The 14,465-nt window shown below is 46.3% G+C and overlaps 1 protein-coding gene across 1 annotated transcript in view; it reads left to right on the top strand.

Annotated features, from left to right (window-relative positions):
- The first annotated feature begins 885 nt into the window (after window positions 1–885).
- FAM174B (family with sequence similarity 174 member B) overlaps window positions 886–14,465 on the top strand; it is a 38,660-nt gene continuing 25,080 nt past the window's right edge. Inside the window, exon 1 of the mRNA XM_001098234.5 lies at window positions 886–1,339. Within this exon, the coding sequence (XP_001098234.3) occupies window positions 1,002–1,339 (338 nt within the window). The 5' untranslated portion in view covers window positions 886–1,001. The remainder of the gene's footprint in view (window positions 1,340–14,465) is intronic.

Raw genomic sequence — 14,465 nt, 5'->3', positions numbered from 1 at the left:
TGGGTCGTTTAAGGTCCCTGGGACCTTGTCATGTGTGTTTAACTGTTTACCCACCACTGAAAAGCTTCCTGCCAGGACCCATCTGCAGTGTAAAAGGGGAACCCTGAAGCCCTGGGAATGGCTTCTAGTACTTCAGGTAGGGGCTCTGTGCCCCCATCAATTCCCACCTTTGGACCTCCCACTAGAACCTCCTTAATCGTCTTTCTTCACCTAAGCATCATTTAGCTTTGTTACAAACCAGAGGCAGCAAGCCAACTATTCCCTGGAGAAACTTCAGCCAGGCAGGAGGGCATTAACCACACCAGCTGGTGTTCCACAGCAAAGGTATGAATGCAGAGATTCACATCCCAGTCCGGTTCATAAGCAGAGGCGCAGGAAATAAGAAACTCCTTTTGAGAAAGAGGGAAATTAGGAGAGATACTGAAATTATGCGTCACATAGGACATCAGGCAACCACTTTACTGTCGGCTTCAGTTTTTGATCTGCAAAATGGGAGTCTACTTCTAGGTCCCATAGTCTTTGATTCTTAGTCTGATACAATCGGGGTTGCTGTGAGCTGGCTCTTTGGGTACTAAGTCGACTATCAAATGTGGATAACAGAATACCTGTCTTCAAAGGGGGTTGTAGAATTAAATGAAATAAATAAAACACGTGAAACGTGCAGCACAGGGCCAGCACGAGCGTCATCGTGGCAGTTGCTGCTTCACCACGGGGTCTCAGGTCCCAAGGAATTGGGGTCGCGGGCGGGCGGAGCGCAGCTGGGACCCAGGCCGGGCGGCCTGCCCCGCCCACGTGGGGCCGCGGCCCGTCGAATGACTCCTTGCAACGTGTTGGTGGTGGCGGCGGCGGTGGCGCGGGCTCTTCCGGGCGCCGCAGCTTCCTGCCAAGCACCGCGCAGCCGCCTCCGCTGCAGGATCCCCCGGTGCAGGCCTCCGTGCTGGTGCGGATCCTGGGGCTCAGCCGCGCGCGCCCTGCCTGATCCTGCGCCGACCCACCGCACTATGCGCGCGGTGCCGCCGCCCGCTCAGCTCCTGCCGCTGCTGCTGCTCGCGCTCCTGGCAGCTCCTGCCGCCCGCGCCAACAGAGCCGAGTCCATCTCCGCGCCGCGGCACGAACCCGAGCGCGAGTCGCGGCCACCTCCCGGCCCGGGGCCCGGGAACACTACACGGATTGGGTTTGGGGCGGCGGGCGGCAGCGGCAGCTCCAACAGCAGCGGCGACGCCTTGGTGACCCGCATTTCCACCCTCCTCCGCGACCTACCCACCCTCAAGGCGGCCGTGATCGTGGCGTTCGCCTTCACCACCCTCCTCATCGCCTGCCTGCTGCTGCGCGTCTTCAGGTGGGCCTCCCGCCCTCTTCCTTCCCCCGCCGGTCGACAGGGCGGCATTGCCGACCTGCTGTCGCCGCGCGCCCGCCCCACCTGCACGCACAGGTGCCCTGGTGCGCCCCAGCCAGACGTGTGCCTCCTGCCCTGCCCGGGAGGGTGGGTGGGGGGCCGGGGTGGGCTCGTCTGGATTTTCCTGGTACACGTTTTAGGAATTTTCTTTCCCCTCTTTAACTATATATATAAAATAAATATTTGGTTCCATTTGTTGACTTTCTGCTAATGCTGAACACTAACAAGAGTGCTCCGAATTCTGACAGCTTTTTCCATAATTTATTTTTATAATCATTTCACAGATGAGGAAAACATTTTCAGAGGCAAAATGGCTTATCTAAGTAAAATCAGTGGTGGAGGTAGGATATGAACCCGGACCTGTGTAACTTGAATCTCGCTACTCCTCCTTTCTACCATCTGCAGCTCCCTCACGCCGCGCCTACTTTTTCTCTTTTTTCTTTCTTCTTTCTTCCTTCTCCTTCTTCTTCTTTTTTTTTTTTTTTTTTTTTTTTTTGCTACTGAAAGAAGCAGTTTCTAGCGTGGGGGGTGGGAGAATTGCCTGCAGGATTACACTGGAGGGGTGTTTTGCACCAGGGGTTGGAGCTGGGCTTCAGGATTCTTGGTGACCCTTGGTGGCCTCCCTTACTTTCTGTTAGTGGGGTACGCAGACGACTTTCCTAGGCTCCTGCCTAAGTTGCATTAGATGAACATTCACAGGGTCACGAGGGATCTTGGAGAGCCTTTTGTAGGTTGCTCATGTTCAGGGATAAAGTGTCTGGCAAATTAGGTAGGATGTCCCAGGTCCTTGATCCCTGTCCATCCTGGGGGACAGGGGTAAGAGGAATGCAAGGACATTTCCTTTAATGCCTGGGAAATCCTGTTTTTGCAGGAAATGAACCAAACCTGTCCTGTTACTGAGGCCCGCCCGCCTGGAAGTCTGGGTGTGTGTGTCAGCTGTTCAATGCTGCCTCCCTCTGCTTCCAAGCCTACACACTGTGCTTTGGTGTTTGATCAGCTGTGGAAGTTGGGCTTCAGGGCTTGCTCTCCTGGGAAGCATTTTCAGTGCAGGAGCAGAAACCAGACCAGGAAAAGGCAGAGTTGGGAGCCATCTATGTATTGAGCTTTGCTGTCAGTTGTGTGTGACTTTGGGTCCAGGTGTTTCCTTCTATGTAGAATTAGATGCCAGTGGTCTGAGAAAATGGAGAAAGGGGAAGTACGGTCCCACGCTTACCCCACCATTCCCTGCCTTGTCTCAGGCCACATCGTTCCTCACTCTGCTGGTCTCCTTGATGTACTCTGGGTTGAAATACTCCTGTCTTCTTCCCACTCTACCCCCTGGCCTCAATCCTCTGTTTACAAACTCTAGCAGCTCCCTGTGGCCCTACCTAGGTATGACAATACCTGGGTGTGGCATTCGGGGCCCTTGCAAGCTGGCCCCAGTCCACAATGCAGACATCAACCAGCGCTTCTCAGCCTAGTCCCTTGTCACTTGCTCCTTATGCTCTGTGGTTTCCCGTTTCTAGCCTAACTATATTCTATAAGTGCGTGCAGCCACCAAGGCCCAGCTCCCATCCTCCTTCCTCTGTATATTTTTCCTGGACATTTGAATGAGGTCACTATTTTCTGACCTCCTCATCCCTAATCTGTGCATCCTTCAGTCCAACCGTGCCATGCTGGCTTCTGCACTCAGCAGAGAGCCCTGGAGGTTGGCAAGTCCAGTCCATCTTCGTGTCTCCATGCCTGATGAGGGCCTGCCATCCAGCAGAGGTGCCATTGTCATTTACGTACTTCCTGATTGTTCAGTTGGAGTGAAGGTTAATGCCTAGAGCAGCTCTGAGTCTGGAGGTTTGAAACATTTAGCTCAAAATAGGCCATGGAGTCCACAAGGCTGTGTATTTCTTTTTTAGAAGGTATTTGAACTATTTTGCTAGTCTGCTGTTTATTACTCAGGAGTAGGAGAGAAAAGAAGGCAGCATGCACCCAGATGTGAGGGGTGCGAACCTCATGTTGGAGTGGGTAAGCCAGCACTCTGGCCTGGAAGAGATGGATCTTTAGTGGCTTGGGTGTGGAGTGTTGAAAGAAGTTTACGACTTCATAGGAGAAGCTGGTTATGGACATGATCTATGTCTCTTCCCAGGAAGGCAATCTTGTTAGGGTGAATTTTCAGGTGGACAGCTGCCACCCCAGATTCTGATCTAGACGGGACTTTGTAACATTTTACAGCTTGGAAGGGCCCTGATGGTGCACAGTCCCCATATGTTTCTTTGCAGATGAGAAAGTTGTATCCCAGGAAGTGGAATAAGTCATTGCTAGATTCTAGAACACTCTGCAAGTCTGTGTAGCCAAGGCAGGGCCAGCACCTCATCTGTGCTATTCGGTCTGTACTGTGGCCTTTCCCTTGTCCCAAGCTCGCCTGTAACCTTGGTTAGTCAGTTCACCAAATGCCTGCTGGGCTAGCTGGGGGCCCTCCTTCCTTTCTCCCTCTGCAACTCCTTAGCATGCAGGCACCGAGTCCTGGAAATTCCACCACCTGAGTCTCCTAGAGACTGTCTCACCTCTGCCCACACCAACTTCCCTGGTGGAGCTTCTCCACCTGCCACTGTTTCCACCTTGTCGCTCCTGAATTGCAATAATATCTCTTCAGCTGGGGTTCCTGCCTCCAACCTTGTCCCTCTCCAGTCCATCCTCCCTCGTCTGCAGGAATGCCTGTCTCATCCTTCTTCCACCCCTCCCTGCCAATTCTCCCTGCATACAAACTCCTTAATGTGTGGGCAAGGCTGACTCTTTAGACCGGGGTGCCGCTTCCCTCTTGAGCCCCCATCCCGGCTCTGCTCAGTGCGCCTCCTGCTTTGCTGGACTTCCGGGGGTTCTCCGGAGGCATTGCGTGGCCTGAGCATCTTGTCCCACTCTAACCCTCTGCCTGGAGTCCCCTCTGTCACTAAGACTGTATGGTCAGTTCGGTGCTGTTTGACCTCATTGCCATTGCCTCCTCTGAGAAGCCTCCGCAGCTAGGGCCCCTCTGTGCTTCCAAAGCACATTCGATTTTTGAATTCCATCTCTTCAGAGTCAAGTGTCGCTGAACTTCTTCTGAGCAGGACTAGGCATTAATCTTCTGTGTTTCCCTAATACCTAGTGTGGTTCCAGGCACAAGCTGGCATTTAATAAAGATATTTTTAGCAAAAGAATGTTGAGCTCTCAAGGATTTTACATTGCTGATGTCTCTCAAAATGTGCCAGACTAGCTGCATGATTGATGCTGGATACCTGCAAGGTAGGAATTTGTACAGTGTAGATAAAAGGGAGTGTAGTAAGTATGATTGCTTATAAAATGGCAGTCCTAGCCTATTTGTCTGTTTTCTCTGAAAGAGTCACCTTACCAGACAACAGAAAAAATTTGGATCCAAGGAAATTAGAAGCAAAGAATATGTATTTTAATGAAAAAGATGTATACTTTCAATCAAGCGATTCCATTCTTAAAGGATGTACATTTTCCACCGCACTATATATTCTTTGCTTCTAATGTTAATGATTAGAAGAGAAAGCCAAGATGCACTGCAATGATATTCAGAGAAGTTCTGTTTGACAGTGAAAAAGTTTAAATAATCTAAGTATCCAACAATGGGACATTGGTTAAGCAAATTATGGTAATCTTTATGGCAGAATACTATGCAGCTGTTAAAAATGATGACATTGAGATAATACTTGCTATATATTTTTGAGTGTGAGACAGGTCACAAAGTGACATGTATCAGCTCATTTAAATAAATTATAAACATGTATAGATGAATGTGCAAATAAATCTCTGTGATTGTGGATGAATATAATTTTTTTATTATTCGTGATATGTTTCTGCATAGTTTGAATTCTTTTACAATCCAGAAGCATGTAGTTATGATGTGTATATGCTGCATACCCCTGTGTGTATACTCACCTCCTGGCTGCATTCTTGGATGTGTCTTTCTGAGGACCAGTATGAGAGCATCTGGGGTGTATACCTGGGAGTGGGGCTTCTGGATCCTGGGGGGTGCTCATTCTTGATTTCCTTGAGTAGGCACCAGTGTAGGTTTCCATCTGCAGAGCCTGAGGGTTCTCAGATTCTCACATCATATCCAACACTTAGTATTGTCTGACTTTCTAATGCTTTCCAATCTGATGGGTATAATTTGGTATTAATTGTTTTGTTTTATATTTCTTCATTTTCTACCAAAGTTGAGCCTCTGTCTCTTCCAAATGTTCTCCTTAATCAATCTGATTTCCCCATCTATAGAATCATGTCCACCTTTTTAAATGTATTTCATCATTAAGGCAAACCGTTTTTACACAGGAGACAAAATCGGAAGGAGGGAAAGCTGGTTGGAGACTGAGTGCCCTCTGCCGGGTACCTTCACATGTGTGAGAGCAGTCCTGTAGGCACCCGGTGTGGTGGACCCCCTGGGTCTGCTACTTGGCAGGTTTATGGGAGCTGAAAGGGAATCAGCAAAGAGGCTGTCTCTAGGAAGTAAAAAGCTGTGTTTCTCCTAATTTTTTGATATTGGGAAACATCTGGTGATGTTACATGGATTCAGGACAACACACATAAGCCAAGGACTGCTGGTATCAGTACCCTTTGGCCCCTACATTCACTCAGAACACTTTATTGTCTGAATTCTGGAAGGAATCTGACTTTACGCTCTGGTGTCTCATGAGCAGAGTGGGGGCAAGTCAGGAAAACCCTGCCACCTTGAAACCACAATGTTCCTTTCATCCTGGGGATCCTTTCCCAGTCTTGGAGAGTCTCCCATCTCCACAATGCAGGCTCCACTTCTCCCAGATCTCTGTTGGCTGCATGCCCAGCCACTTCTTATTTCAAAATCTCTGTAAAATCCTCTTATCTGAAAGGAGGGTTCTTTTGGTGCTTCCCGAGGGATTGGGAGGTTGAATTCTAAACGGTCTGACATTGCCCAGCTGTCAGTGGAAAAGGTGCACACTGCCATGCCCTGAAGACATTGGAACCACAGATGCTTAGTTAATTTTACTAAGCCTGGTCTTTGAAAAGGATGAGAACTGTCCTACTTATCTTGTATTTCCTAAATTTTTTATTGTGTGTGTATTACATTTGTAATAAGAACAGTTATTTAAAAGAAAATATAAAAGCTTAATACTTTTAGCATTTAGGGAAAGTTACCATTAAATTTTTTTTGTCATTGCTTATTATTTAATAGTATATCAATGTTATTTTAATAAATTGGAATTTTGGGTGGATCCATGGTTAGAAGATCCAGCCCCATTTTCAGGTTTGAGAAAGGATGTGGGACTTGTTTAGCATCAGTCAGTCATTTCTCATTGCTTGCCCGAGGCTTTGAATTGAAGGGAAAAAACTATAGAAGTGACAAATGTTCATCTTCTTTCATGTTTGATATTATATGCCACAGTGAAGAAGTGTTAAACAAATTGGATACAGCCAAAATCCAGATTCTTTAAATAAGAGAGTAGAGAGCAAGCCCTAGATTCAATTCTCCAAAACATCATGGTATAGGGAGAGAACAAGATCGCTCAAATGGTTCTTAACTGGGGAGGATTTTGCCCTCTGGTGTTATTTTGTCATATCTGGAGACATTTTTGGTTGTCAGGGTGGGGAGCGGCTGTAGGGATAGGGAGAATTTACTACTGGCATCTAGTGGGTAGAGGCCAAGATGCTGCTAAACATACTACAGTACACAGAACAGCACCTCCACCCCCACCCAAAGAATTATCCAGCCCCGAATTTCAAGGGTGCCAGGGTTGAGATATGCCGAGAATCTCAGCTTCAAGGCCTGCCGGTTGTCTGATACGGTCAGTTTACTGAACCTTTCTGGGTGCTGTTTCTCATCATTAATTAGAGTACATGCTTCCAAGGGCTATTGGATGTTTAGAATGAGAGTGTGTCAACTAAGTCTCTGGCTCTCCTTTAAGCAGCCAAGTGTCCTGTTGTATTGAAAAATACGATTCTGAAAACAGATGTAATTTACACCCAACCTTTTGGTCTTGCTTCTGTCCATAAATGAGGATGCAGCCATATGACCACAATTATCAGGCAGGTGCATCTGTTTCTGGACTTAAGTCTAGGGGCTTGGATGCTCAGCTTGGCCCTTTCTGGGCCTCCAAGATGTGGTAGGCTGAGTTTGGCCCTGTCCAGCCAGGTCTCCCCAACACTGAACCCAGCACCTAGGAGAAAACATGGCTGAGTAGACAGTGTTCTTCCCAGGGTGTTTAGTTAGCACCCACTGTGAACATAGGGGTGCCATGGGACACATCAGAGGTCAAGGACCATCCAGCTCAATCTAGGGGATAGGATAATGCCCTTTGTTGACAAAAACCCCAAACTCTATATGAGTGACCATATTGGCTTGGGGAACAATATCAAGAGGTCCTGAGAACATGGGCCTGAGGTGGTCAGGTTTCAGCCTGGCTTTATACATTTTAGGGAGATAGAAGTTACAGGCAAAGACATGAATCAATATATGGATGGTTTACTTTGGTTCAGCCCAGAAAGGTAGGGCATCTTGAAGTGGGGCCTATAACCCTATAGGCCATAGGCAGATTCAAAGAGGTTTTGATTGACAGTTGGTTGAAAGAGTTAAGCTTTGTCTAAAGACTTGAAGGCAATAGAAAGAAATGCTTGAGTTCAGATAAGAGGGGTTGTGGAGACCAAGGTTCTTGTTATGTAGATGAAGCCTCCAGGTAGCAGGCTTCAGAGAGAATAGATGGTAAATGTCTCTTTTCAGACCGTAAAAGGTGTCAGACTTTTAGTTAATCTCTCCTAGATCCACCAAAGGCCTAGCTGCATTAATGAAGATTCTCTACAGATGCAAAAATTTCCCCATAAAAGATGGCTTTCCAGGGCCATTTCAAACTATGTCACAGATATTTTTGGGTAAAATTTCATTTCCTTCGGGGCCTGCTATTTGTCATGTGATGCTATACAGAATCAGGTTGGAATTTGCTATCTTATTGCCACAAAGAGCCTTGTTTTGCCAGTCTTATGATCTCTATTTCATTATTGATGCTGGTCATTTGTGCCTAAACTCCAAAAGGGAGGGGTATAATACAGCATGTCTGACCTTCTTTCTTGTCTAGGCCTGGAATTTAGTTTTTCAGGTTTGAACAGCCAGGTCTGTTCAACTGGCTGGGGGGCTTAGAATTTTATTTTTGACTTATGCCTTGAATGATTCTACTTGGCAGATAAGGAGCCATCCAGTCCCACAGGGGAGCCATGTATTAAAAGCAGTGCTAGATAAACTGAGAAAGGATGGGTACAGTGGCTTTGGTTAGGGACCAGAATAGTCTGGGAAGGCATGGTGGCGGAGGAGGACTATTAGGACTTGGCAGGATGGGAGGAAGAAGAGGTTCTTCCAGGACCAGATGGGTGAAGCAAGCTTTGCCGAGGGTAGGGTTTGTGAAAAATGATCACTTGGAAATATGTGATGATGATGACAATAATGACAACTAATATTTATTAAGCCTTACTGTGTAATGGACTCTGTAATAAGCATTTTATATGTTTTCCTCGTGCCTATGAGTGGTGTACTGTCAGTCCTGTCAACAAAGAGTCAAGCTCTGTAAAATATTTAAAGAGATTTATTCTGAGCCAAATATGAGTGGCCACTGGCCCATGACTCAGCCCTCAGGAGATCCTGAGAACATGTGCCCGAAGTGGTTGGGGTACAGCTTAGTTTTATACATATTAGGGAGACATGAGACATCAAATACATGTAAGATGTACATTGGTTTGGTCCAGAAAAGGCAGGACAACTGGAAGTGGGGATGGCTTCCAAGCCATAGGTGGATTCAAAGATTTTCTGATTGGCAATTGGTTGAAAGAGTTAAGTTATTGTCTAAAGACTTAGAAATGTCTGGGTTAAGATAAGTGGTTGTGGAGACCAAGGTTTTATTATGCAGGTGAAGCCTCCAGGTAGCAGGTTTTGGAGAAAATAGATTGTAAATGTTTCTTGTCAGACTTAAAGGGTCTATCAATAATTCCAAAGGGGAGGAGGGTAGAATCAGGTATGTCCAGCCCCCTACCCTTCCCAGCATGGCCTGAATTAGTTTTTCAGGTTAGCTTTGGCACTGCCGAGATTCCAAATTGCCATCAATAGCCTTCCTGAGAGGACGGGTTCATTCATGTGGTCGAGGGGCTTAGAATTTTAATTTTGGTTTATCATCCCCATTTCACAGATGAGAAAACCAAGGCTCAAGTGGTGAAGTGTCTTGCCTGAGGATGAGCAGCTGGGGAAGGGGAGGAGTCTGGCTCACCCTTGCCATCGCAGCTGGATTTTGGAAGTCAATTCTAGCTGGAGGATTTGGGGATTTGTAGTGGGTGAGAGGAGCAAATGGAGGATTTGAACACAGGAGTGAAGTAATCACAGGGCTTCTGTAGAAATGTTGGTCCAGATTAGATTGTACCAGGGATTTACCAAGAATGCATGAATAGTTACGTGGCTGGTGTAGGGGGTGCAGGATGGCTGGGGAGACCTGTGGAAGGTGCTGGAAGGACCACTTGGGAGGACTGGAGGCCTGAGTGGATGAAGAGGAGAAAGAGGAACGTGTTAGACTGTCCTGAAGGGCCCAGAGAAGGAGGGCATTGTGAAGGACGTGGCCAGAAAGGGAAGGGTGTAGGTTTGGTGAGGAAGAAGAGGACTCATAGGTGAAACTTACTCATGAAAACTCCAGTCATGTAGCTGGGCCTTGGGGCTGGGTGGAGGGGGCATTGGGAGCATCTGCCTAGAAGGAGTGGGTGGTGAGGACTGACATTCCCATGCCTCCCCTACCCAGGCTGCAGGGATAAGTGGTACTGAAAGGGCCCCTTATGACTTGTGTCCCAAAGCACTGTGACCTCAGAGTTTCCAGGTGGTGGTCAGGTCCCCTGGGTCCACCAAGGGCCCCTCTGAGTCATCTTGCCACTGTCCTTGACTCCATGGAGCTGCCCCTAGAGGCTACCTTCTCTGCTTTAAACCTCACTTCCCTCCCCTGGCACCTTATATAAAAACAAAGCAGAACCAACCCTTTGCAAACACACCCGAGAGCTGGAGGAACAGGTCTTGGGGCATTTGCTGTTGCCGGATTTAATGTGTACTGCTTTTGTCTTGGAAGAGTAAGCATTGGATCTGTCCCTCAGGGACTGAGAGAGGGAAAGAGAAACAAGGTGGGGAGCAGATGGAGGGTAAACACTTTACTGTAATGAAGAAAACCTGAAGACTTGTCATTGAGCTCTTCAGGTTTGTCCGGACCATGCTGGATGATCCTCTATGAAGCATAAGCCCCCAGGGGCATAGTCTGTGCAGTGTGCTGCATGCCCATCCTGGGGTCAATCAACAGTGCTAACACTTGGTTAACTAACCCCAATGGGATGGTGCCCAGGAGGGAGAGGAAGCAACTAGGTTATATAAATAATGGTCAACACTCCTTAGTCATGGTTGAACTGTTGGTGAACAGAGATAAGGAAGGATTTGGTGGAACGTGCATATCATTACATCTCTCTGGACTCATGATTTTGAGCCAAATTACTAAATATCACTCATGCTTGGCACATAGGACCTAATGAACCATGGTCAGGGAACCAAGTCAGAGATGGCAAACTGATGGCCTGGGGCCGAAAAATCTGGCCCATAGACATTTGTTTTGTTTTTTGGTCTGCACGGTGTTTTAAAAACTAAGATAGTTGAGAACACTTATAAGTTAGGAGCCTTTATATAAAAATCTAGATTTCCTGCTTCTTTTGACAGAAGGGGATACATGGAAGTGCAAGACCTCTGTTCCAGGGGCAGCCGGACAGGAACTGGGTGGCTGCCACTCTACCTAGGCTGGGCAGGGTGCCGCTATTTGTGCCTTTTTGACTCGAAGACAGAGCATTGTCCACCACTTGTCACTGTTGTTTGTTCCCTCGTTTAGGTCTTGGCAATCCTGCTGCTCTGGTTTCTTTTGTGTACAAGGCCTTCGGGCATTTGAGTTATTGACCTGGTATGTTGAGCCATGGTGCTTGACTGGGTGACTGGGTGCTGGGTGCTGGAACAGAGGGGCTACAGTGTGGTGGGAGGGGGTGCCCCAGGACAGGGGTGAGTCGAGGGTGCATCCAAGGTCTCCCCAGCCTCTGTGTTGGGGAGGGATCTGCCGGAGCTGGATTGTGTTGGAGCTTGGCTACTGGAGATCTGGAGGCTCTTGCTGCACTATAGGAAAATACTTCTGCCTCGTGTGACTTATTGTTTGTCTGAAGTGGCCCACCTGCAGTGGAATAAGATGAGATTTCTATCACACTGGTGTTTGCCTCTCAGTGGCATGTCAAAAATGCTCTAGGTGGAAGGTGTCGGGTGGAGCTCAGAGGGCTGTGCCCAGGGCAGAAAGGGAGGTAGGCTGGTTATTGGGAATGTGTCTTGGTGGCAGGCCATGGTGGCAAGACCCTGGCTAGCCTGTTGATTGTCCAGGGGCCTCCAACACCTGCTTCCTTAGAGGGTGGGGCAGAGGCTAGGGCTGAAGAGTGGGTTCTGAGTCATGTTCTTCATTTCTTCAAGTGTAGCTGGTTTTCTAAGGGAAGCTCTGTTACTTCTTGTGTCCTGAGGAGGAGGTGCAGTGTAGAGCCTGTTACTTCTTGTGTCCTGAGGAGGAGGTGCAGTGTAGAGCTCAGAGGGTAAAAGCGAGGCAGGTCTGTGTCCTCAGAGAATCAGAGGGACCGCCTGGCTCAGGGTCGCCTGCTAGTCCTCCTGTCTACACTGGCAGCACCTGTGTGCTTCAATCTTCCTCTCCCACGATCCATTTTCATTTTCTTGATTGCTTTTTCCAAATGTCAGAGTTCACATTTGCTGTTTATTGACAAGTAATATAGTTTTGGCAGAACGCTGGTCCTTGGGCTACAGAACTACTTCAGTGGAAACAGCCAAGGTGGAGGAAAGGTTTGAGTCACTGAGTTTGGGTTCTGAAGTCACCAGTAGAGCTGGGTAAAGCCACACGGAGGTGGCCATGGGTGGGCTCTGGGGAAAGGGTCGCCTGCCAGAGGGGCAGCTGACACAGACTTAGTCCATTTCAAATTTATTTTAATCATTTATATTGAATTTTATTTATTTACTTGGTTTTAAAATAGGTCATATGTTCACATGGTTCGAAATTCACAAAGAACAAAAGAGGATATAACAAAAAGCATTCTACTCTTTAGCCACACAATTTTCTTCACTTTATGTTGTCAATTTCTTGTCAAATCTTTCCAGGGAGATTTTATAAATGTAGAAGCAAGTGAATGTAATATATACATGCATACACACACACACACACACACACACACATTCCTTCCCTATTTCTTATAATGACTTTAGTGAGATATAACTTATATACCATATTCACTCATTTAAAGTGTCCAACCCAGCCAGGCATGGTGGCTCATGCCTGTAATCCTAGCACTTTGGGGGCCAAGATGGGAGGATTGCTTGATGCCAGGAGTTTGGACCAGCCTCGTCAACATAGCCAGACCCTATCTCTCTAAAAAAAAAAAAGTGTCCAACTCAGTGGTTTTTAGTATATTTACAAAGTTATGCATCTATCACTGAAATCAATTTTAGAATACATTCATCACTCCAGACTGAAACCATGAATCCATAGTAGTTAATCCCTATGCGTCTCTGAATTTTCTTTATGTGTATAGATTTCCCTATTCTGGTCTCTCATATACATGGGGCCATACAATGTGTAGTCTTTTGTGAATAGCTTGTTTTATTTAGTATAATGTTTTCAGGGTTCATCTATGTGTAGCATGTATCATTTCTTTTTATTGCCGTATAGTGTTCCATCAAATGGGTATACCATCTTTTATTTACCCATCCATCAATGGATAGATATTGTACTAGCCTGTTCTGAGGGGCTGCTATAAAGAACTGCCTGAGACTGGGTAATTTAAGAAGGAAAGAGGTTTGATTGCCTCACAGTTCTGCATGGTAGGGGAGGCCTCAGGAAACTTATAATCATGGCAGAAGGGGAAGCAAACATGTCCTCTCATGGTGGCAGGAGAGAGAAGTGCAGAGCGGAGTGGGGAAAATCCCCTTATAAAACCATCAAATCTCATGCGAACTCACTATCATGGGAACAGCATGGGGGAACTACCCCCATAATCTAATCACCTCCCACAAGGTCCCTCTCACAACACATGGGGATTATGGGAACTATAATTCAAGATGAGCTTTGGGTGGGGACACAGCCAAACCATATCAGATATTTAAGTTGTTTCCTTTTTGGGGCTATTATGAATAATGCTGCTCTGAACAAGTGTATGAGTTTTTGTGTGGACATATATATATTTTGATGGCTCTTGGGAATATACCTAGGAGTGGAATTTCTGGGTCATGTGATAACTCCATGTTTAACCTTTTGACAAACTGCCAAATGGTTTTCCAAATTGCTGTACTAGTTTACATCTCACTAGAAGTGTATGAGGGTTATGATTTCTTATATCCTCACCAACATTTGTTATTGTCTGTCTTTTTGCTTATAGCCATCCTAGGGGGTGTGAAGTGGCATCTTGTTGTGGGTTTAATTTGCAATACACTGACGGCTAGTGATGTTGACCTTGTTTGCATTTGTGTATTGTGCACTTGTAAATCTTCTTTCAAGAACTGTCTATTCAGGTCTTTTGCCCATTTTACATTGGATTATTTGTCTTTTTATTATTGATGGGTAAGAGTTCTTTATATATTCTACATACAAATACTTTGATCAGATGTATAGTTTGCAAGTGATTCCTCCCATTCTATGGGGGTGTCTTTTCACTTTCTTGATTATATCTTTTGAAGCACAAAAGTTTTAAATTTTGATGAGTCCAATTTATGTAGTTTTTCTTTTGTTGGTTTTGCTTCTGGTGTCATATTTAATAAGCCATTGTCTAATCCAGTGTCACAAAGGTTTATGCTATTTTTTCCTATAAATTTGGCTCTTACATATAAGTCTTACATACTTATATGGAAGCTCCATTTTGAGGTAATTTTTGTATATGGTGTGAGTTAATTTTTTTACATGATTTATAGGGGTCCAACTTTATTCTTTTGCATGTGGATATCTTTTCTATCTCTTATACATACACTATGCTTGTCATCTTG

Source organism: Macaca mulatta, chromosome 7 (genome assembly GCF_049350105.2).
Source record: "Macaca mulatta isolate MMU2019108-1 chromosome 7, T2T-MMU8v2.0, whole genome shotgun sequence".
NCBI lineage: Eukaryota > Metazoa > Chordata > Mammalia > Primates > Cercopithecidae > Macaca > Macaca mulatta.
Note: the sequence above shows the minus strand (reverse complement) of the source record. Positions and strands in the feature narration are given on the sequence as shown.